At 39.9% G+C, this 21,266-nt stretch overlaps 1 protein-coding gene across 9 annotated transcripts in view; it reads left to right on the top strand.

The window, feature by feature from the left end:
* The window catches only part of BIRC6 (baculoviral IAP repeat containing 6), a 383,808-nt gene that overhangs the window by 324,983 nt on the left and 37,559 nt on the right, over nt 1-21,266 (top strand). For all 9 annotated transcript variants that reach the window (XM_049870389.1, XM_049870387.1, XM_049870386.1 and 6 more), the window contains one exon: nt 19,063-19,280. In XM_049870389.1, coding sequence (XP_049726346.1) covers nt 19,063-19,280 — 218 coding nt within the window. The remainder of the gene's footprint in view (nt 1-19,062; nt 19,281-21,266) is intronic.

Genomic DNA, 21,266 nt, shown 5'->3' with positions numbered 1-21,266 from the left:
TTTTGTTTACCCCTAGCTGCTCTTAAAATTCTCCCTTTATCTTTGGTTTTGGCAAGTTTGAGTATAATATGTCTTGGCGACTTCTTTTTGAGATCTGACTTATGTGGGGTTCAGTGAGCATTTTGGATAGATATCCTTTCATCTTTCATGATATCAGGGAAGTTTTCTGCCAACAAATCTTCAACAGTTCTCTCTGTATTTTCTGTTATCCCTCCCTGTTCTGGTACTCCAATCACTCATAGATTATTTCTCTTGAGAGAGCACCATGTGATTCTTAGGGATTCTTCATTATTTTTAATTCTTTTATCTGATTTTTTAAAATATATTTGTGCCAAGTGTTTTTTTTTTTTCAATCTCACTAGTTCTGCCTTCCAATTCCCCAATTCTACCTGACTGCCTATCGAGTTGCCTAATTCTGTAATTTTATTGTTAATCTTCTGAATTTCGGATTGCTGTCTCCCTATGGATTCTTGCAGCCTATTAAATTTTTCATTGTGTTCTTGAATAACCTTTTTAATTTCTTCAGCTGCTTTATCTGTGTTCCTTGTCTTGTTTTGCATTTTGCCTGATCTCTTTCCTGATGTCTTGAAGAGTTTTGTATATTAATCTTTTGCATTGTATTACTGGTAATTCCAGGAAGACATCTTCATCCGGAAGACTCTTTGGTTCTTACTTTTGAGAGCTTGTTGAGGTGTTCATGGTCTTCTTCTTTATGTGATTCGATATTGTTTTCTCTGAGCCTTCTAAGTTATTGTATTAATTTATTTTATGTCTGCTTACTGTATTCTACCTTCTCGCTTTGTTTTGTTTTGATATGCCCAAATGGGTTGCTTGAGTAAGCTTGGTTATTTTCGCTGTTAGACCTCTGATGTCCTGTCCCCAGATGGCTAGAACTGTTACCAGGTATATGACCCTAGGAGTCCATTCACTTTTCTTGGATTCTGCTCAGGTGTCCAGGTAGTTGGTCATCAAGTTTGTGGTACAGCCTCTGTCCTACAGTCTTAGAGGGGCAGAGGTGATTGGTGCAGGCAAAGGTATCTGCTTGCAGCAGAGGGTCACGCTCTGAATAAGGCAGGGGGCTGACAACCATCCCTCAAGTGTCTGTGAGGAAAGTGCGTCCCTTTTCCCTAGAGCGCACACGTGGGATGGTTCTGCAGCCAGACCTTAGACACCTACTGCTTTTGGTTGTAAGGACTGGGAGGTACCACTTATCCTTGGACCCCTATCATGGATGGCTAGGTGACATGGGTGGAGCCAGCAGTCCTTAGGCCCCTGGTGTGGGTAGGTGAGGACCATGTATAATAGGCAAAGCAGTGTCAAACATCAAAAACCTACCTCTCCACTGAACAGTTGAAACAGTTGCAGTCTGCCAACAAGGGCCTATTCTCCTGATGGGCCCAGACAGGTCCATGCGGGGGCAAAAGATATTCAGGGTCCATAGACCATTTGTCTGGGACAGGAGCCACTTCTGTCCTGAGCTCCCCAGCTTAGTGGAGCTGGCAGATTATTTTTTCCCCCAGTTGTTAATCTATTCCTTCTCCAAGACTGGGAAGATGGTTCAGGGTGCACAGCAGGACCTATCTTAGGCCCAGGGAAATCGACAACCACTGAAGCCAATTTGGTGGCTTGGGGCTCAGTAAAATAAACACAAGTACTTAGCTTTTGGTGTGAGCACAGTTCTTCTCTGATTCTGGAGCCGTGATTAGGCTGTATGGCTCACTGTCTCTCCCTGTGGAAACCGCATCCGGAATGCTACCGCCAGCCCCGAGGTGGTCTCTCCAGGGATGTGCCTGAGGGTTCCCACCAAGTCAGGTACAGCAACTCCTTGCCACTTCTGAACCGTCTCTCCCTACCCCTACCACTCAGTCCGTTTTCTTACTTCGCATTTGATATTCAGGGCTCCTACCTTGTCGTATATATAATCGTTTCACTTGTTTTTTCGGGTCTTTGTTGTAAGAAGGATCCCTGGAAGTATCTTGACTACTCCGCCATCTTGGCCCCGCCTCTGATCTTTCCTTTTGAGTTAGAATTTTGTTCTACATTTTTCTCCAGCTCTGTCCTAGACCCTCTCTTGTGATCCCTGTCAGAGCAGTCAGTGGTGGTAGCCAGGCACCATCTCATTGTACTGGGTTCAGTCTGGTGGAGGCTGTGATAGATATGGTCCATCAGTCCTTTGGACTAATCTTTCCCTTGTGTTTTGAGTTCTCTTCATTCTTCCTTGGTCCCAAAGGGGTGAGCCCAGTGGAGTATCCTAGATGGCCACTCACAGGCTTTTAAGACCCCAGTTGCCACTCACCAAAGTAGAATGTGGAACATTTTCTTTATAAACTGTTTTTCCAATTGGCCTAAATGTTCCCCAGGACTGTGGTCCCCACCCTGCTCAACCCAGCAAATACAGTCCTTTATGGCATTTCGTTGTATCTGTGGAGTTACCATGACCTTGACTTGTACAGATTGTGCTGGCTTCCCAAGTATTGTGTGCTGGCTTACCCCTCACCAAAGTTTCCACTTATCTATCGTCTGTTAAGTCTTTTTCCATCCCCACCCTTCCCTCGTAATGATCAAAGATTGATTGTTTTGTATGCAGACCTTTTCATGAGTGTTTACAGTAGTGGTCTCATACAATATTTGTCCTTTTGTGATTGACTTATTTCACTCAGCATAATTCCCTCCTGATTCATCCATGTTATGAGATGCTTCACAGATTAAATTTTGTTCTTTATTGTGTAATACTCCACTGTGTGTATGTACCATAGTTTGTTTATCCGTTCATCTGTTGGTGGGCATCTAGATTGTTACCATGTTCTTGCTTTTGTGAACAGTGCTGCAGTGAACATGAGTATGCATGTGTCTATTTGTATGAAGACTCTTATTTCTTAGCATATATTCCTAGGAGTGGGATTGGTAGATCATAGGGTATTTCTATCTTTAGCTTTCTAGGAATGTGCAATGTCGTTTTCCAAAACAGTTGTGTCATTTTGCATTCACACCAGCAGTGCATAAGAGTTGCAGTCTCCCAGCAGCCTCTCCAACATTTGTTATTTCCTGTTTTATTAATTCGTTCCAGTAATGCCACAGCGAGATGGTGCCTCATTGTAGTTGTGATTTGCATTTCTCTGATGGCTAGAGATCATGAGCATTTCCTCATGTGTCTGTTGGCCACTGGAATATCGTCTTTGGTATAGTGTCTGTTCATTTCTTTTACCCTTTTTTTAATTGAATTATTTGACTTTCTGTTGTAGAATTGTTGAATTCACTTGTAGATTTTGTAGATTAGACCTTTGCCTGATTTGTAACGGCCAAAAATTTTTTCTCAGTCTGTAGGTTCTGTTTTTACTCTTTCCGTAAAGTCTTTTGATGAGCATAAGTGTTTAGTTTCTAGAAAATCCCTGTTATGTGGCTTATCCTTGGGAGTTTGTGTGCTGTTGGTTGTGGTTTGTATCCTGGTAATGCCGTGTAGTAAGGATGGTAGCTTTGGTCCTGTTTTTTCTTCTATGAACTTCATAGTTTTGGGCTGTATATTTAGGTCTTTGATCCATTTTGAGTTAGTTTTTGTATATGATGTGAGGTTTGGGCCCTGTTTCATTTTGCAGATAGACATCCAGTTTTGCTAGCACAGTTTGGTAAAAAGGCTGTCTTTTCCCCATTAGATGCACTTTGCGCCCTTGTTGAAGATCAGGTGACCATAGGTGGATGGATTTTCAACTGGGTTCTCAGTTCTGCTCCATTGGTCAATGTATCAGTACCAAGCTGTTTTGACTACCGTAGCTGTATAGTAGGTTCTGAGGTCAGGTAGTGCGGGTCCTCCTACCTTATTCTTCCTCTTCAATAGTGCTTTACCATCCGGAGCTTCTTCCCTTTCCATATGAAGTTAGTAATAAGTTTTTCCATCTCTTTAAAGAATGTTGTTGGTATTTGGGTCAGTATTGCATTGTATTTGTTAATCAGTTTGGATATAATTGTCATTTTCACAGTCTTGAGTCTGCCTATCCATGAGCATGGTATGTTTTTCTATTTAGGTATGTAGATCTCTTTGGGTTTCTTGCAGTAGGGTTTTTTAGTTTTCTTTGTATAGGTTGATTTATTCCCAAGTATTTTATTTTTAGGGGGTGTTATAAATGATATTGTTTTCTTGGTTTTCTTTTCATCGTTCTCAGTATTGGTATGTAGGAATCCAACTAATTTTTGTATGTTTTTCTGGTGTAGTGCTACGCTGCTAAATCTATTCATTCCAGTCGTTTTCTTGTGGAGACTTTCGGGTTGTCTATGTATAGTATATTATCTGCAAATAGGGACTGTTTAACTTCTTGGTTACCAATTTTGGTGCCCTTTATTTCTGTTTCTTGCCTTATTGCTCTAGGTAGGACTTCCAACACAGTGCTAAATAGGAGTGATTATAAAGGACATCCTTGTCTTGTTCCTGTTCTCAAGGTGGATGTTTTCAGCCTCTCTCCATTAAGAATGTTGTTGGCTGTTGGTTTCGCAAAGATGCACTTTATTATGTTGAGAAATTTCCCTTCTATGTTTTTTTTAATACCTATTTTATTGGGAGTTTTTGTCAGGAATGGGTGTTGGACTTTGTCAAATGCCTTCTCTGCATCTATTGAGATGATCGTGTGATTCTCTTCTTTCCTCTCATTTATGTGGTGGATTGCATTGATTCACTCTCTAACGTTGAACCATCCTTGCATACCTGCTATGAATCGTACTTGGTGTGTATTATTATTTTGATATGATGCTGAATTCTATTGGCTATAATTTTGTTGAGAATTTTTGCATTTATATTCATGAAAAATACTGGTCTGTAACTTTCTTTTTTTGTGGTATATTTCCTGGTTTTGTTATTGGGGTGGTGCTGACTTCATAGAATGAATTTGGAAGTATCTCTTCCTTTTCCATGTTCTGAAATAGTTTGCGTAGTACTGGTGTAAGATTTTCTCTGAAAGTTCAGTAGAATTCTCCAGTGAAGCCATCTGGTCAGGGCTTTTTTTGTTGGGAGTTTTTTTTTATTACCTTTTTATTACAAAAAAAACTCTTCTTTTGTTATGGATCTGTTCAGGCTTTCAACATTATTTTGTGTTCGTTTAGGTAGGTAGTGTGTCTCTAGAAATTTGTCCATTTCCTCTAGGTTTTCAAATTTGTTGGAGTATAGTTTTTCATAATACTGTATTATGATCCGTTTTATTTCAGTTGGGTCTGTTGTATTGTCCCCCATTCCATTTCTTATTTGGTGTATCTGCATTCACTCCTGTTTTTCTTTTGTCAGTTTCACCAGTGGTTTGTTGATTTTGTTGACCCTTTCAAAGAACCAACTTTTGGTTTTGTTGATTCTTTCTATTGTTTTTCTATTCTTTATTTCATTTATTTCTGCTCTGATCTTTATTATTTCCTTTCTTCTGGTGACTGTGGGCTTCTTTTGCTGTTCTTTTTCTGTTTGTTCAAGTTGTATAGCTAATGCTTTGGTTTCATACCTTCTTTTTTGATGTGTGCATCTATTGCTAGCAATTGACCTGTGAGGACTGTTTTTGCTGTGTCCCAAAGGCTTTGGTATGATATGTTTTCATTCTCTTTTGATTCTAGGAATTTTTTTATTCTGTCTTTGCTTTCTTCTATTACCCAGTAGTTTTTAAGCAGGGTGTTATTCAGTTTCCATTTAATTGATTTTTTTTTTTTTCTTACTCTCCCTGTTGTTAATTTTTAACTTAATGACATTGTCGCCAGAGAAGATACTTTGTATTATCTCAGTGTTTTGGATTTTGTTGAGGGTTGCTCTGTGGCCTAAGACGTGATCTATTCTGGAGAACATTCCATGTGCGTTGGAAAAGAATGTGTACTTTGCAGCTGTTGGGTGGCATGTTCTGTATATGTCTGTGAGGTCAAGGTGGCTGATTGTGGTCTTTAGCTCTTCTGTATCTTTGTTGAATTTTAAATGTTCTGTCCTTTACCAAGAGTGGTGTGTTGAAGCCTCCTAGTATTATTGTGAAACTGTCAATTTCTCTTTTCAGTGCAGTTGGAGTTTGTTTTATGTATTTGGGAGCCCTGTCATTGGGTGCTTAGATGTTTATTATGGTTAAGTCTTCATTATGGATGACCCTTTTAATCATTACACAGTTCCCTTCTTTGTCTTTTATGGTGGATTTTGTTTTAAAGTCTGTTTTATCTGAGATTAGCATTGCCACTCCTACTGTTTTTGGTATTTAATTTGCTTAATCTATTTTTTTCTATCCTTTGATTTTTAGGGAATTTACTTCTTTGTTTCTAAGGTGTGACTCTTGTAGACAGTATATTGATGGATACTGTTTTTTTTATCCTTTCCTTCACTCTGTGTCTCTTTATGGATGCGTTTAGGCCATTTACATGCGGTGTAATTATCGATACGTATTGAGTTTATTGCTGTCATTTAGTAGTGGTTTTTTTTTGTGGTGCTAACATTTTCTTTGTTCTTACTCTTCTGTGCTGAGTTCCTTTTGTTTGCAGGTTTTTTCCCATTTCTTTTATTTTTGTAGATTTTGTTTTTATTGAGACTTTACATTTTTCTTCTTTATTTTGATGAGGAGGTTTGGTAACTTTCTTTGTGGTTACCTTGAAATTTACCCTTATCTTGCTAAGTTTGAACCAGTCTATCATAACTTGGAATCACCTTGCCTTCCTCTCAATTAGAAAGCTCTATACCTATACCATTTATTCCCACTTTTATTGTTCTGACGTTGTTCTCATTTACAGATTAACATCTCTGGTTCCCTGTTGCAATTGTTTTGGTTTTGGATAGTCCTTGAGAGTTCATTTCCTACGTAGGTATCTGGCTGGTACAATTGTGCCTCCTAGATTCAAGCTGTGGTCTGATTTTTTTTTTTTCCCAGACTGAAGGACTCCCTTTAATAATACTTGTAAATTTGGTTTTGTTTTACATATTCCCTTAATTTCTGTTTATCAGGAAATGTCCTAATTTTGCCATTATATTGGAATGAAAGTTTTGCAGGATATATTACTCTTGGTTAGCAATATTTTTCATTCAGGGTTTTATATATGTCATCTTGTTGTCTTCTTGCTTGCATGGTTTCTCTCGAATAATCAGAGCTTAGTCTTATTGTTTGTCCTCTGTGTGTGTCTTTTTGTTTTTCTAAAGCTGCTTTCAGGATTTTTTTCTTCGTCTTTGGTTTTAACCAGTGTGATTATGATATGCCTTGAAGTTTTTTTTGGGGGGGGGGGGTCCATCCTGAATGGGGTTTGTTGAGCTTCTTGAATGGTCAGCTTTTCCTCATTGATGATATTAGTAAGTGTTCTATCTGCAATTCTTCAGTGATTCTTACTTTGTTTTCTGTATTCTTTCCCAGTTCTGGAACTCTGATCACTCGCAGGTTTTTGCTTTTGATTCTATGTCACGTAATTCTCAGGGTCTCTTCATTTTTTCTTCTGATTTTTCCTCAAACAGAGTTGCATCCAAGTATTTGTCTTCAGTTTCACTGATCCTGACTTTCATCATTTCAAACTTTCTCCTCCGCCCTTCTGTGATACTGTTCATTTCTGAAACCTTCTTGTTTATCATTTGGATTTCTAATTGTTGTTTTTATATGATTTCTAGTTGTAAATTTATTTTGGCATTTTGTTCCTCTGTTATTTTCCTGAATTCTTCCATTGTGTGTGTGTATTTTCCATGAATTTGTCTCTCTTTTCTATAAATTTGCCTATTTTTTCCTCATTTTTGTCTGCTTTTTGCTTCAACTCTTGGATAACTCTGAATATTAGAGATTTGACTTCCCTGTCAGATGGGTCTAGTGCCTTTTCTTCTACTCAAATGTCGTCTAGTGTTTTATCTTGAATGCCTGCTTGAACCATCCTGTCCTGTTTTTTTATATGTTTTGATATTGTCCACTGTCTTCGGGACATCCAGTAGTATTTTTTATTTCTTGATTGTAGATATGTTTGTTTCATCCTACTTTTTTATTTGGTTCTGCCTGAGCAGGTGTGCTGTGCATTCTTTTGTCATTTGCTTGTCTGTAGTCAAGATACTTTCCACCACTTTGTCCTTTGGCCATTCAGTCAGCTGTGGTGCAGCAGGGCAGGTCCAGCTGAAGGGGAGGGGCTTCGATGCGTTGTTTGTGGCACGTACTAGGGCCGACAGGAGAAGCCAGGGATCAGTGCTTTGCAGGTTCTGGTAGGCCATGCCTATTGCTGCTGAGGGATATGATGTTCAGCACACAGTGTAGGTAGGCAAGAAAGAGGAGGGAAGTTGTGATACATGGAGCTAATATGGGTATGGAAAAGAGGAGAGTGAAACAGGAGCCAAAAACAAAGAAACAACGGAGAAAAAAAAGAGTGCTAAGGGAGCTTGCCATTGGAGTGGAGATATGGGAACTCAAGAAATGGAAAAGCCAAAAAGGAATGAAAAAAAATAAGTAGATAAATACCTGGAAAGGAAGAAGAAAAGAAAAGCCCCCATGGGTCCCACCTGTAGGGCTGCAAAGACCAGGGAAGTGGCTCCCAGGCTGCACAGTGTACCATGGCTAGAGGGAGTATAGATGTCACACAGTACCAGCTGTTCCTGAGATAGGAAAAGAAGGTAAGTTTAGAGTGATGAGAACTGAGAAATGAAGAAAGACAGAAAAGGAAAAAGGGAAAAGAAGAAATGCACCCAGGGATCCCACCTACATGGCTGTGCAGATTGGGGGAGTGGCTCTTAACCCATGCAACGCAACCTGGCTACAAGGGGCTCCCAAGGCGTGAAAAGACAAAGAAAACACAAATGAAACAGAACCAAGCAAAACAAAACAAGAAAAATAAAACCGCAGGGATCCCACCAGCATGGTGTCTTGGGCTGAGGGAGTGGTTCGCCATTCAAACAGGGCTTCACAGCCTTTTAAGAAGAAGGAAAGATGGTACACGGAGCCAGGTGTTGGAGGGTAAGGAGGAGGAGATGATGGGTGTCACAGAGGAAACCAACAGAAACAGAAAGAAGCAGCAGCACCTCAGGTAGCAGGCCAGTGTCGGCAGGGCGAATCCAAGCTGCCCAGGGCCAAAGCAGTTGTCTCCCGACCTAGAGACTCTGCCTGGCCAGAAGCAGAGGAGGCAAAGGGGGGAAGCAGGGTGAGTGTTAGTAAAGTGTCTATCACTCGTTACTTGGTGCCCTGTCTTCTGCTGGGAGCTCCATGAAGCTGCTTTCCCATGCTTCCTGTCCACCGATCCCTGACAGGAGTCCAAGATGGCGAATACATGCTGCATTCGCTGATAGGGGATCTCCGCACATATCTCTCCTCACTTTCTGTCCTCTGTCAGTTTCTTATTTCCATTCGGTATTTGGCTGAGTTCTTTATCTCTTCATTTGACACATGGGTTCTTTTTTTATTTTCGGTTCTTTCTTGTGGAGGGACAACGATGTGCTTCTGTCTGTGGCGCCATGTTGTCAGGAAGTCCCGTAAATATGCTTGGGATGATTTTTTAACCAGTTTAACCACATAGGTTATTTTATGATTACATGTACAAAATCTCAGTGACCCTCTTTGCATCTAAATATTTATACACATCCAGAATTATGTCTTCGGACAAGTTAATATAAGAATTCTGAGCCTAATAGGATGTACATTTTTAGTAACTAGCCATTATGTTTTATTGAATTTTTTTTTAATTTTATAATTTTTATTCTGCTTTAAGTGAAAGTTTACAAATCAAGTCAGTCTGTCACACAAAAACCCGCATACACCTTCCTACGCACTCCCAATTACCGTCCCCCTAATGAGACAGCCCCGCTCTCTCCCACCACTCTCTCTGTTCGTGTCCATTTCTCCAGCTTCTAACCCCCTCCACCCTCTCATCTCCCCTCTAGGCAGGAGATGCCAACATAGCCTCAAGTGTCAACCTGATCAAAGAAGCTCACTCCTCACCAGCATCCCTTCCAACCCATTGTCCAGCCCAATCCATGTCTGAAGAGTTGGCTTCGGGAATGGTTCCTGTCCTGGGCCAACAGAAGGTCTGGGGCCATGACCACCGGGATCCTTCTAGTCTCAGTCAGACCATTAAGTCTGGTCTTTTTATGAGAATTTGGAGTCTACAACCCACTGCTCTCCTGCTCCCTCAGGGACTCTCTGTTGTGTTCCCTATCAGGGCACTCATTGGTTATACCTGGGCGCCATCTAGTTCTTCTGATCTCAGGATGATATAGCCTCCAGTTCATGTGGCCCTTTCTGTCTCTTGGGCTCATAATCGCACTCTGTCCTTGGTGTTCTTCATTCTCCTTTGATCCAAGTGGGTTCAGACCAATTGATGCATCTTAGATTGCTGCTTGCTAGCATTTAAGACCCCAGATGCCACTCTTCAAAGTGGCATGCAAAATGTTTTCTTAATACATTTTATCATGCCAGTTGACTTAGATGTCCCCTGAAACCATGTTCCCCAGACCCCTGCCCCTCCTATGCTGGCCTTCGAAGCATTCAGTTTATTCAGGAAACTTCTTTGCTTTTGGTTTAGTACAATTGTGCTGGCCTCCCCTGTATTGTGTGCCGTCTTTCCCCTCACCTAAAGGAGTTCCTATCTAATATCTAATTAGTGATTGCCCGTCTCCCTCCCTCCCCTACTCGTAACCACAACAGAATGTTTTCTTCTCACTTTAAACTATTTCTCCAGTTCTTACAATAGTGCTCTTATACAATATTAGTCCTTTTGCAACTGACTCATTTCACTCAGCATAATGCCTTCCAGATTCCTCAATGTTATGAAATGTTTCTCAGATTCCTCACTGTTCTTTATCGATGCATAGTATTCCATTGCGTGAATATGCCATACTTTATTTATCCATTCATCTCTTGATAGACACCTTGTTTGCTTCCATCTTTTTGCTATTGTAAACAGTGCCCTAATAAACATGGGTGTGCATATATCTGTTCGTGTAAAGGCTCTTTTTTCTCTAGGATACATTCCAAGGAGTGGGATTGCTGGATCGTATGGTAGTTCTATTTCTAGCTTTTTAAGGAAGCGCCAAATCGATTTCCAAAGTGTTCGTACCATTTGACATTCCCACAAGCAGTGTATAAGTGTTCCAATCTCTCCAATATTTATTATTTTGTGTTTTTTGGATTAATGCCAGCCTTGTTGAAGTGAGATAAAACCTCATTGTACTTTTGATCTGCATTTCTCTAATGGCTAATGATTGTGAACATTTCCTCATATATCTGTTAGCTGCCTCAATGTCTTCTTTAGTGAAGTGTCTGTTCATATCTTTTGCCTGTTTTTTAATGCGGTTGTTTGTCTTCTTGTAGTTGAATTTTGCAGTATCATGCAGATTTTAGAGATCAGGCGCTGATCAGAAATGTCATAGCTCAAAACTTTTTCCCAGTCTGTGTAGGCAGTCTTTTTACTCTTTTGGTGAAGTCTTTGGATGAGCATAGGTGTTTGATTTTTAGGAGCTCCCAGTTCTCTAGTTTTTCTTTTACATTCTTTATAATGTTTTGTATACTGTTTATGCCACATATTAGGGCTCCTAATGTTGTCCCTATTTTTCCTTCCATGATCTTTATCGTTTTAGGTTTTATATTTATACTTTTGATCCATTTTGAGTTAATTTTTGTGCTTGGAGTGAGGTATGGGTCTTCTTTCATTTTTTTGCTGATGGATATCCAGTTATGGCGGCACCATTTGTTAAAAAGACTGTCTTTTCCCCGTTTAACTGTGTTGGGGCCTTTGTCAAATATCAGCTGCACGTATGTGGATGGATTTATGTCTGGATTCTCAATTCTGTTCCATTGGTCCATGTATCTGTTGTTGTACCAGTACCAGGCTGTTTTGACTACTGTGGCAGTATAACAGGTTCTAAAGTCAGGTAAAGTAAGGCCTCCCACTTTGTTCTTCTTTTTCAGTAAAGCCTTATTTATCCGGGGCCTCTTTCCCTTCCATATGAACTTGGTGATTTGTTGCTCCATCTCATTAAAGAATGTCCTTGGGATTTGGATCGGAATTGCATTAAATGTATAGATCGCTTTTGGTAGAGTAGACATTTTTATAATGTTAAGTCTTCCTGTCCATGAGCAAGGTATGTTTTTCCACTTATGTAAGTCTCTTTTGGTTTCTTGCAGAAGTGTACTGTAGTTTTCTTTGTATAAGTCTTTTACATCTCTGTTAAGATTTATTCCTAAGTATTTTATCTTCTTGGGGCTACTGTAAATGGCATTGATTCGGTGATTTCCTCTTCGATGTTCTTTTTGTTGATGTAGAGGAATCCAACTGATTTTTCTATGTTTATCTTGTATCCCAATACTCTGCTGAACTCTTCTATTAGTTTCAGTAGTTTTCTTGAGAATTCCTTAGGATTTTCTGTCTATAAGATTATGCCATCTGCAAATAGAGATACTTTTACTTCTTCCTTGCCAGTCTGGATGCCTTTTATTTCTTTATCTAGCCTAATTGCTCTAGCTAGGACCTCCAGCACAATGTTGAATAAGAGTGGTGATATAGGGCATCCTTGTCTGGTTCCCGATCTCAGTGGGAATGCTTTCAGGCTCTGTCAATTTAGGGTGATGTTGGCTGTTGGCTTTGTATAAATGCCCTTTATTATGTTGAGGAATTTTCCTTCTATTCCTATTTTGCTGAGAGTTTTTATAATGAATAAGTGTTGGACTTTGTCAAATGCCTTTTCTGCATCAGTTGATAAAATCATGTGATTCTTGTCTTTTGTTTTATTTTTGTAGTGGATTACATTAATTGTTTTTCTAATGTTGAACCATCCCTGCATACCTGGTATGAATCCCACTTGGTCGTGGTGACTTATTTTTTTGATATGTTTTTGAATTCTATTGGCTAGAATTTTGTTGAGGATTTTTGCATCTAAGTTCATGAGGGGTATAGGTCTATACTTTTCTTTTCTAATGGTGTCTTTACCAGGTTTTGGTATCCGGGATATGGTGGCTTCATAGAATGAATTTGGTAGTATTCCGTACTTTTCTATGCTCAGAAATAGCTTTAGTAGTGGTGTTAACTCTTCTCTGAAAGTTTGGTAGAACTCTGCAGTGAAGCCTTCTGGACCAGGGCTTTTTTTTGTTAGGAGTTTTTTGATTACCTTTTCAATCTCTTCTTTTGTTATGGGTCTATTTAGTTTTTCTACCTCTGTTTATGTTAATTTAGGTAGGTAGTGCGTTTCTAGGAATTTATCCATTTCTTCTAGGTTTTCAAATTTGAGTACGGTTTTTCGTAGTAATCTGATATGATTCTTTTAATTTCAGTTGGGTCTGTTGTAATATCACCCGTCTCATTTCTTATTTGGGTTATTTGCTTCCTCTTCTGTTTTTATTTTGTCAGTTTGGCCAGACGTTTATCAATTTTGTTGAGTTTTTCAAAGAACCAGCTTTTGGTCTTCATAATTCTTTTAATTGCTTTTCTGTTTTCTATTTCATTTAGTTCAGCTCTAATTTTTATTATTTGTTTTCTTCTGGTGTCTGTGGGTTTCTTTTGTTGCTCTCTTCCTATTCAAGTTGTAGGGATAATTCTTCGATTTTGGCCCTTCTTTGTGGATGTGTGCATTTATTGATGTAAATTGACCTGTGAGTACCGCTTTTACTGTGTCCCAAAGGTTCTGATAGGAAGTATTTCGATTCTCTTTGGATTCTCTGAATTTTTTTATTCCATCCTTAATGTCTTCTATAATCCAGTCTTTTTTGAGCAGGGTATTGTTCAGTTTCCAGTTGTTTGATTTCTTTTCCCTGCGTTTCCTGTTATTGATTTCCACTTTCATGGCCTTATGGTCAGAGAAGATGCCTTGTAATATTTCAGTGTTTTGGATTCTGCTAAGGCTTGCTTTATGACCTCGTATGTGATCTGTTCTAAATAATGTTCCATGTGCACTAGAAAAGAAAGTAGAGTTGGTTGCTGTTGGGTGGAGTGTTCTGTATATGTGTACGTGGTCATGTTGGCTGATTGTGGCAGTTAGATCTTCCGTGTCTTTACTGAGCTTCTTTCTGGGTAGCCTGTTCTTCACCGAAACTGGTGTGTTGAAGTCTACTATTATTGTGGCACTGTCTATCTCCCTTTTCAATGCTGATAGAGTTTGTTTTATGTATCTTGCAGCCCTGTCATTGGGTGCGTAAATAATATGGTTATATCTTCCTGGTGTATTGTCCCTTTAATCATTAGATAGTGCCCTTCCTTATCCTTTCTGTTGGATTTAACTTTAAAGTCTATTTTGTCAGAAATTAATATTGCTACTCCTGTTCTTTTTTGGTTGTTGTTTGCTTGATACATTTTTTTCCATCCTTTGAGTTTTAGTTTGTTTGTGTCTCTAAGTCTAAGGCGTGTCTCTTGTGGGCAGCATATAGACGGATCTTGTTTTTTAATCCATTCTGCCACTCTCTGTCTCTTTATTGGTGCATTTAGTCCATTTACATTCAGGGTAATTATGGATAGGTATGAATTTAGTGCTGTCATTTTGATGTCTTTTTTTGTGTGTTGTTGACAGTTTCTTATTCCCACTTAATTTTATGTGCTGAGTAAATTTTCTTTATATATTGTCCTTTCCTCATGTTTTTTTGTTGTCGATTTTGTTTCTGCCAAGTCTGTATTTTTCCCTTGTATTTTATTTTGATGAGTAGAATAGTTTGTCTCCTTTGTGGCCACCTTATTATTTACAGCTATTTTTCTAAATTTAAAATTAACTTTAAAAAAAAAAATTTTTTTTTTTTTTATTTCTTTTTATCGCCGTATCTTCCTCTCCATATGGAAGCTGTATGATTACATTTCGTAGTCTCTTTTTATTAGTCTAATGTTGTCTTCTTTTATATAATAACATCACTGTTACCCAGTTTGGGGCTTTTTTTTTTTTTTTTTTTTTTTTATATATAATCTTGCCTTGTTTTTCTGGATTTCCCTGTCTGGATTGACTTCTGGTTGCTCTGGCCAGTGTTCTAGTCTTGCGTTGATACCTGATATTATTGATTTTTCTAACCAAAGAACTCCCTTTAGTATTTCGTGTAGTTTTGGTTTGGTTTTTACAAATTCCCTCAACTTGACTTTATCTGGAAATGTCTTAACTTCACTTTCATATTCAAGAGACAGTTTTGATGGATATATGATTTTTGGCAGGCAGTTTTTTTCCTTCAGTTTTTTAAATATGTCATCCCATTGCCTTCTTGCCTGCATGGTTTGTGCCAAGTAGTCTGAGCTTATTCTTATTGGTTCTCCCTTGTAGGTGACTTTTCGTTTATCCCTCCCTACTCTTATAATTCTTTATCTTTGGTTTTTGCATGTTTGATTATAATATGTCTTGGAGACTTTCTTTTCAGTTCTACTTCATGTGGAGTTCGATGAGCATCTTTGATAGATATCGTCTCATCTTTCACAATGTCAGGGAAGTTTTCTGCCAAGAAATATTCAACAGTTTTCTCTATATTTCCTATTATCCGTCCCTGTTCTGCTACTCCAAACACTCGTAGGTTATTTCTCTTCTTAGAGTCCCACATGATTCCTAAGGTTTCTTCATTTTTTTTAATTCTTTTATCTGATTTTTCTTCAAATATCTTAGTTCCAAGCGATTTATCTTCAAATTCAGAAATTGTAGCTTCTACTTGCTCAATTCTACTCCTCTGACTTTCTGTTGAGTTGTCTAATTCTGTAATTTTATTGTTAAACTTCTGAATTTCTGATTGCTGTCTGTCTATGGATTTTTCCAGCTTTTTTTTACTTTTCATTATGTTCCTGAATAATCTTTCTAATTTCTTCATTTGCTTTATCTCTGTGTTCCTTGGCTTGGTCTGTGTATTTCCTCATTTCCTTCTTGATGTCTTGAAGGGCTCTGTATATTAAACTTTTGTGTTCTGCATGTGGTAATTCCAGGAATGCACTTTCATCTAGAAGATCCCTGGGTTCAGTGTTTTGAGAGCCTGTTGAGGTGATCGTAGTCTGTTTCTTTATGTGACTTGATATTGACTGTTGTCTCTGAGCCATCTCTAAGTTATTGTTTTAGTTTATGCTTGCTTACTGTGTCTTAGCTGCTTGCTTTGTTTTGTTTGATTATTTTCACCTTTGGAGCTCTGGTACCCTGTCCCCAGCTGGCTAGAGCTGTTATCAGGTATATCAGTCTAGGAGTCCATTCACTTTTCCTGTATGAATTCAGCTCAGGTTTACAGGTAGCTGACCATTAAGTGTGTGGTACAGGCTCTGTCCTACAGTCTTAGAGGGGCAGGGTGTTTGGCATATATACCAGTATCTGATTGCAGCAGGGGGCCACGCTCTGGACAAGGCAGGGGGCTGAGAACTGACCCCCCAGTGTCTCTAAGAAAAACGCGTCCCTGTTCCCTAGAGCGTGCAGGTGGGTGGGTTCTGCAGAGGGACCAGGGGCACCCAGAGTTTTTGGTTGTAAGGACTGGGAGGTACCAGTTACCTTGGACCCCTGTCGCGGGTGCCTGGGTGACCTGAGTGGAGCTGCCAGTCCTTCGGTCCCTGATGTGGGTAGGTGAGGACCTTGTTTAATAGGCAAAGCAATGTCAAACATCAAACACCCACCTCTCCACCGCACAGCTAAAATGGTTGGAGTTTGCCAACAAGGTCCCGAAATAGGCCCACACAGGTTCATGCAGAAGGGAAAGGTGCTCAAGGTCCACGGACGGTTTATGCCTGGACAGTAGCCACTTCTGTCCTAGCTTGCCCGGTTAATGGAGCTAGCAAATTATATTTTCCCGTCAACTGCAATTTTTTTCCTTCCCCAGTGCCGGGAGGATGGCTCTAGGTGCTCAACAGGGCCTACCCCAGACCCAGGGATTCAGCCTCCGAAGCTGCCTTGAGGTTGGGGCGGTGCAGTAAAATATACCCAAGTACTTAGCTTTTGCCGAGAGCCCCGTTCTTCTTAGGGTCTGGAGGTGTAAGTAGGCTGTGTGGCTGGCTGCTTCTCCCTGAGAAAACTGCATCCGAACGCTAGAACCAGCCCACCGCCGCTCCAGAAATGGTGCCTGAGTGCTCCCCGTGATTCAGGTCCAGTAACTCCTCTCCACTTCTGAACAGCCTCTTCCTCCCTTTGGCCCTCAGTTCATTTTCTAAGCTTGCCTTTGTTGCCCAGGGCTCCCAACTTGTCACAAATATACTCGTTTCACTTGTTTTTTCGGGTCTTTGTTGTAAAGAGGGCTTGCCAGAAGTGTCTATTCTGCCATCTTGGCTCTGCCTCCTTTTTGAATACTTTAATGAAATTTTGCTTTTAATAGACCCTGTTGTCTATTCATGTTGTTTTTAGCTTCCTTGGAGTCGGCCGCCAACTTAGGGCAACCTCCCCTCCGTGTACAATGGGATGAAACCATTGTAATCTATAGGGTTTTCATTGGCTGATTGTTTAGAAGTAGATCACTAGGCCTTTCTTCCTCGTCTGTCTTAGTCTGAAAGCTCTGCAGAAACTGGCTCAGCGTCATAGCAACAAACGAGCCTTTGCTGACAGACAAGTGGTGGCTGCACGTGAGGTGCATTGGCCAGAAATTGATCCCAGGTCTTCCACATGGAAGATGAGGATTCTACCACTGGGCCACCACAGTCCTTTTTCTTTATAGATGCGTGATATATATAAAAGTGTTCTTCCAGAGATGAGAAAAACTCATTTTTGATTCTGGTGGATAGCTGATCATAAAAGTCAAAGGAAATTTATTTCTGTAGCCTGTGAAATTCAGCAGACGTGGGCAGATGAAATAACTAGTTTATAAATTCACTGATAAAAATTTTCAGTGTTCTTGCTGAAAGATAGTATGTTTGATCAGTAACAGTTTTACAGACCATGTGGTAAAGTAAGCTGTTAACATTACTTATACAAAACTGGTGTTAGTTTCCACAAGCAGTGAACCCAGAATTTCCTTTTTATATCTGAAAGATTTGTTAAAATAATACCATGAATAAGATTGTAGCACTCCTATTTGACAACCTGCTTTTCACCAGCCTAGCTTCACCAGCAAATTGGTAAGCCTGTACCTAGCATGGAGTGTTGGTGGCACAGTGGTTAAGAGGTCGGCCATTAACCAAAAGGTCAGCAATTCAAATCCACTAGCCACTCTTCGGAAGCCCTATGGGGCAGTTCTGCTCTGTCCTTCAGTATTGCTATGAATCAGAATTGTCTTGACGGCAACAAGATTTTATGGGTATCTAGTCTACCTGTAACATGTAACTGTAGTGCACAGACCTGTGCCACTGTTTTTAGATTTCCCCCCCCTTTTCTAATGAATTAAGCTAATTATAATGTAGCATTAATGTTTTTCTATAGGCAGTATGTATTTAAAATTGTACAGAACACAAGGTCAGAAGTTACCATTGTCTCTACTGATGACATTTTCACTAACTGGTGCTTATTTAAATATCCTTTCTTAAAGTTATTATGGAAGAGTATCTTTGTTTTCTATGGCTGTTTCTGCCATAACAAAAATAACATAGTGGTGGCTTTAAAGAGGAGAAACTTTGTTTCTCACATATATTGAAACCTCTAATCTGCTCTTTTTATAATCAGAAGTATTTAGGTTAAGGACACACCTGTACTGATTTGGCATCATTAGCATAACAAAGAAAATCCTGTTTCCAAATAGGATTACATCCACAGGTATAGGGTTTAGAATTCCAAGGCATATTGCGGGGCGGGGGGGCCCAATTCAGTCCATAACGGGGGGGTTAATCTGAATTAAAGCTCTAATCCACTTTTTTTTTCTGTTTATATGAAATACATATGTACATGTGTATGTATTACATTGAGAATACTTTTTTTTGACGTATTATGAATTATTTTGGCAAAAATATTATTTATAACTCAAGGATAATTATCAACCACTTTGCATTGTCATTTAGCTACTTGATACGATATAATCTACTAGTGTGTTTATACTGTAGATTGACAATCAAGTTTTACTTTCGTTTCTATTACATATTGTAGCAGTATGAGCACACACATGAAGGTGTTACATAAACATTTATAGTTGCTGTTTTTCCACATTGCAGTCGCCTCCATTTTAAGTGGAAGAACGGAAAGCGATTTTTTTGTGATTTTAATTATTATAACAACTATCCACCATCAGGTTCCTTGTTTTTCAGTGCTTTTTTCTCTTCTCTCCTCTGCTGTTCCTTTTCTCTTAGATACATTTGAGATGGTTTCTGAAGATGAAGATGGGAAGTTGGGTTTTAAAGTAAATTACCACTACATGTCTCAGGTGAAAAATGCAAACGATGCAAACAGTGCTGCCAGAGCCCGTCGTCTTGCCCAGGAAGCTGTGACACTTTCCACCTCACTGCCCCTTTCATCATCCTCTAGTGTATTTGTACGCTGTGATGAGGAGCGCCTTGACATCATGAAGGTAGAAAATGCAACTTTTCCCCCTTTTTCCTAACTAATGTAATTGTGTAAAGATATATACAAAGCACTAGAATTTGCATGAATTTTATTGACAAATTCAGAAATTTTTTTTGAACATTTTGGGCTTCAGTGTATGTAGATTAAGACTACTGTACAAAATCAAATTTTAGAATAAAATACCAAAAAAGCTGCATTGCTTGAGCATTGGCTACCCGCAGCCTATTGAAGTTTTAGAACATATTATCAAAGGATTTAAAGCTAGTGAGCGGGAGAAGTTACAAAATTTCTTCCTTGTCGTTCAAGATACTTCTCTCACGTCTTTTATTCTTAAAAATTTTGTCTCTTTCCTTTTCTAGGAAATTTATTTATATATGTGTGTGTGTATATATGTTAATCAGTACCTTTATGTTTTATTACGGTGGTGATTGGGCTTCCTAAATTCTAAGAGATTGCTGCATCAAAAAAATCCAAGAGAGGCAGAGCCAACATGGTGCTGTAGACAGAAGTGCCATGCCACCCCTCTACAGCAAAGATGTGGAAAATCTAAGTAAAACAGATAGAAACATCAGTCCTGGAAACCTGAACACCAAATGAAGAAATAAAGAACTCAGTCAAGCACTGAATGGAATAAGAAACTAACAGAATGAGGAGAGCTACGGCGTGGAGGTCTCATACCGTCTAACATGGCCAGATTCGCCATCCACTACAACCACCAAGGAATGCAGACAAGGAGTACGGGAAGGCCACTTCATAGAGCTCCCAGCAGGAGATAGAGCACCTGTTAACGAGGGATACACGCTTTCCCACCCTCTACCCTTGTTCCCTCTATGTGGCCTCCGCTACTTTCCAACAGGCCACAGTCACTCAGCTGGAGAGACACCAGCTAACTGCCACCAGGGTCCACCCTGCACCCCTGGCTGACCTTTTCAGTGCCATTTATTTGGTTGGTTGGTTGGTTTTTGTTTATTTGGGTTTTGGTTTTTTGTTGTTGTTGTTGTTGCTTTACTGTCCCTTCCTTTCCTTTCTCTTGCCCAGCTAGTCCCATGTGCCATCCCCTCTCCTTCTTGCTGTGCTGTGATTTTTTTGGTTTATTTGCTTTGTTCCTTTTTTTCTTTTGTTTCTTCTCTGTCTCTCTCTCTCCTTTCCCTCCTTTCGTTTCTCCTGTGCATCCAGCCCTGAGGACCACCCCGGCCCCTTCTCAAGTAGCCATGTTGCACCGCTTGGCTGGACTCACTGCACATAGCCTCCCTGGGTCTACACCACCACCACCAGCTTGCTCCCTCAGCGCTATTTTATTTATTATTTGTTTTTTCTTTTTTTGTTGTTGTTTCTTCTCTCTCACTTCCTTCCTTTCCCTTCTCCTACTCACCTACCCCGTGATCTGCTGCCCTTTCTTGATGGGCTGTGCTATACAATTTGGCTGGAGACCCTCTGGCACAGTGCCTCCCCAGGTCTGCACTGCCCCAACAGCCTGGCTCCCTCAGTGCCAAATTTTTAATTTTTCTTTACATTCTCCTTCTCCCTTTTCCTTCTTCCTCCCACCTAGGCCATGCACTGCCTCTGCCCCTTCGTGATGGGCTGTGCCATGCCACTTGGTGAGAGAGACATCAGCTCACCTTCACCCCAATTCCGTCAAACATCCAACGACTTCCTTCCCCACCACCATCTTTTTGTTGTTGTTATTTTTATTGTTGGTTCCTTGGTTGGTATCTTCTCCCCTCTTGCCTTTACTCCCTCCCACCCACCTAGCCCCTTGTGCCGCTCATGCCGCTTCTGAACAGGCGGAGCCACATCGCTCAGCTCGAAAGCCACCGACACACAACCTCATCAAGTCTGCCCCACCCCCATCCACCAAATCCTACCACATCGCCATTTTATTAATTTTTTTTCCTTTTTTCTTCTTCCTTCACTTCTTTCCATTTTTTTTTACTTTTCTTTCTCTTCTTCAACCCACACACTTAACTCTGCATGTCACATCCCCTCCTTT

This window comes from Elephas maximus, chromosome 26, assembly GCF_024166365.1.
Source record: "Elephas maximus indicus isolate mEleMax1 chromosome 26, mEleMax1 primary haplotype, whole genome shotgun sequence".
In the NCBI taxonomy this organism is placed as follows: Eukaryota; Metazoa; Chordata; class Mammalia; order Proboscidea; family Elephantidae; genus Elephas; species Elephas maximus.
Note: the sequence above shows the minus strand (reverse complement) of the source record. Positions and strands in the feature narration are given on the sequence as shown.